Source organism: Hyposmocoma kahamanoa, unplaced genomic scaffold, assembly GCF_003589595.1.
Source record: "Hyposmocoma kahamanoa isolate Upper Pololo Valley unplaced genomic scaffold, ASM358959v1 65, whole genome shotgun sequence".
Lineage (NCBI taxonomy): Eukaryota > Metazoa > Arthropoda > Insecta > Lepidoptera > Cosmopterigidae > Hyposmocoma > Hyposmocoma kahamanoa.
The window spans coordinates 6,358,275-6,361,541 of NW_020653853.1; the positions used below are offsets into that span (position 1 = coordinate 6,358,275).

A 3,267-nucleotide genomic window follows, 5' to 3' on the forward strand; every position below is an offset into this window, starting at 1 on the left:
TGCGTGCGTGCGTGCGTGCGTGCGTGCGTGCGTGCGTGCGTGCGTGCTTGCGGACTTACGTGCAGGCGTGGGTGACGTGCGTAGGTAAGAAGATAGGTAACAAAAAATACCAATAGAGGAATGGTGAATGCAGAGTTAACAAAAATTGGAATTACTTTTGAACAGCATTGGTGAATAGTTCATCGGGTACACCGCCATTCGGAGAAAGGTTCTGCCAAAAAATGGTGTGGTTAATGTGACCACCACCATTGAATTTGATGGCTGGGCCCAGATTGATTATGGTGTCAACGTCGCCTGTTGGACATTTTTAACACATGTTAAAACATACAGTAATGATCACATTCCGTTTTAGTTTATAACACTAACCTAATTTACTATTTTCTAAAAATACAATATGCTGACATTAAATGAGATGAGATTAGAGCTACTTTCCCTTTGAAAGTAACAAAATAAAATAAAAAATATAGTAATTTAATACAGCACAGTGAAACAAATTGATAAGATTGTGACTCTTATGGAGACCGGGGGTCGATTCCAGAACCTTACGATAACTCACTAGTTGTACGATTTCTTTTAATTTTTATTCAAAACACCCGAATCGAACGCCAAACTGTCGTATTCGAAAACAAGCCGAAATGACGTCACACCTATGATTACTCGAGCTTCTCGACAAGCAAAGGCTACAAACGTTATACAGAAGACAGCACAGTTATCAAATGAAAGTTATCAAACATCCTATTGTTTACAAAGGAAGAATGTAATATGGAAATCTCTTATTATTTTAAATAAAGTCTGGATTTTGTTCAATTTTATTAATTTATTTTAATGCAAGACTAATAATGCATTCCCACATTTTAGGCCACTGAAATTTTCATTTATGTTATAATCTATTTCACTGACTAACTTCGTAAACACTGTTGGATAACGACGTCGTATCTGTATGAAACGTGTAACTCGAAAGTTCTGAATAGCTTGTTAAGCGCCCTGTGATTCGAGAATGATATCCAATCAAACGATTCGGTTAAAATATCAAAAAGTTCTGAATCGGGATCCATATAGAAGCGGTGCTGTGACGCCATTGTGGTGCTGCAGCCGCGTCACTACTAATTTTCATACAATATTTAGAAGTGCAGCTGGTAGGGACCTGTGAAATTGGCCATTTGTTTCATGTATGTACTTCAGCTGCTTGAAAATAATATTTAGCTTAGGCTGGGTGTGCACTGGCCAACCTGGATGTGGCAGCTAATACAATGTCTGACATGCATCTACAGAAAGATCTCCAATAAACTGTTGGAGAGTTCACTCAGCCAGGCTGCTAAAACCAGGTTGCCAGTATTGTAAGCCTTAATTTTCTAGAAAAATATGACAGGTAATTAAAAATATATTACAATCACTTCTGTTTTGTGAAAAGATTTCTATAGCAGAAAAACTTGTCAGTCATGACACCTTAATTTTATGTCTACCCATTATGCTGTTAATTATTATTAAATTTCTCAGCTGTACAGTGTAAACCCATTTACTGTATCGACACATATTAAGCTAGTGAACTTGTCTATGGTCCAAACCATCTTCTTCAAAATGATCCATGCTCAGCAGTGGGACAAACATACATGGTTTGATACACTGTTAAAGCAATGCAAGTAATTTATTAATTCACCTATTACTTGAAATATCAGCTATCACTTTTAAAAGATTGGTTTTTGTACAATTATATTATTGTAAACTCAGTTGTTTTTACATAAATAAAAATAAATATTAAAAAAATACCTTTACTCTGAGCACTGACAAGCTTCTTTTCAGCAACATTTAGATTGTTAACATAAGTTGCATGATGCTTAGAATGGTGCAGAATCATAATGTCCCGGCTAATAATGGGCTCCAATGCATCATACCCATAGGGAAGATCTGGTAGAGTGTGCGCCTGCCGGCATGCAGTGGTTACACGGCTGAAATAAAAAAAAAATATTTTAAAGAAAGTAACAACTGTTACTCATATTAAGACTCAAGTTTTACCCCACTGTGCCAATACACAAGTATATATTATTTATTTTGCACAATTGCATTATTAATTATTATAGATTCTAGTAAGGTATGGGCAAAGATCACCACTAATTGAATCCCACCAAAGGTAAGACGAAATGTGGGAAACTCGGAAGTGGGAAGTGTGGAAATGGAAGGAAGCAAAGTCTTGCAGTACGATAGTAATGGCTGAAAAATGCTATAGGTTCTAGTATAAGTTGGATAGGGCTCTGAACAGCCAAATGATGTACTACTTTAACAAAACTTAGTGATATAATTTGGGTTAACAAAAAATATCTACAGCCAATTCCCATGGAAAGATGGAGCTTGATGGCAACATTAAATTGTTAACACCATCTATGTGGTTATATAAGACAATATGTAGCGTAATATACTAGAATGAGGTAAATACAACACACAAAAAGTAATAACAACCTGACAAAAATATCTGTGTACCTTGACTCCCTTCCCTCTTCGTGTAACGTCACTCCGCTTTCGCCTGCTCAGAATCTTCATATCATTACCAGAGCAATTACAATAGCAATATCATTTGAGATGTTTTGGTTATTATTTTGACTTGATTTTAACAGTAATTTGACATTATAGTTGAGTTTGAAACAGGCTATAGCGTTTATGACTCAGTATTGATTATTATTGCACTACAGATGCAATTAGTATAATATATACATACAGCGTACCTATTATATATTAAACACTTTTTTAAGTTAAACCTCATTCACAGGCAAGCTTTTGGTTATTCTAGAACACCACACATTGTATTATCAAACACAAATATTGCCGTTATTTACTTAGTTATACTGCTCAAAATATGTACAAGACCAAAAAATTTGCATACTTACATGAGATTACGTATTGGACCGGTGGAGAACATTTTTACAGGGTAAAAAGTAAATAACTGCACAAAAGTATCGGCGCAAATTGACTTAAGATTGAATTATCAAGTTATCACTTATTTAGCCGGTGTTACGCAATACAAAATTGTGTCAAAAAAGTGAATCGGAAATTCGGAAATGGCGCTGATGACAGAATACCCATGTCAAGGGGATGTCAATCTGGAACGGCGCCATTGCCATTGGTTTTTTTTTCCATCCTAAAATCAGCTGACAGTTGTCAAGTTTCTTACTCTAGAATGAAAGATAAAATTTTTATGAAGAGGCTGTATGGTAAAACCCAACCCTACCCAAATGGGCGAAAATTAAAAAAAATGTTACTCAAGTAACTGGATTA

General features: G+C 35.5%; 2 protein-coding genes across 2 annotated transcripts in view; one reads left to right on the forward strand and one right to left on the reverse strand.

The window, feature by feature from the left end:
* Window positions 1–3,099, reverse strand: part of LOC113231224 (superoxide dismutase [Mn], mitochondrial) — a 5,951-nt gene extending 2,852 nt beyond the window's left edge. Inside the window, exons 1-3 of the mRNA XM_026465441.1 lie at window positions 2,880–3,099; window positions 1,768–1,946; window positions 156–294 (exon numbers count right to left, since the gene is read on the reverse strand). Coding sequence (XP_026321226.1) covers window positions 156–294; window positions 1,768–1,946; window positions 2,880–2,911 — 350 coding nt within the window. The 5' untranslated portion in view covers window positions 2,912–3,099. The remainder of the gene's footprint in view (window positions 1–155; window positions 295–1,767; window positions 1,947–2,879) is intronic.
* LOC113231508 (mitochondrial carrier protein Rim2) overlaps window positions 3,051–3,267 on the forward strand; it is a 28,640-nt gene continuing 28,423 nt past the window's right edge. Inside the window, exon 1 of the mRNA XM_026465833.1 lies at window positions 3,051–3,115. Within this exon, the coding sequence (XP_026321618.1) occupies window positions 3,051–3,115 (65 nt within the window). The remainder of the gene's footprint in view (window positions 3,116–3,267) is intronic.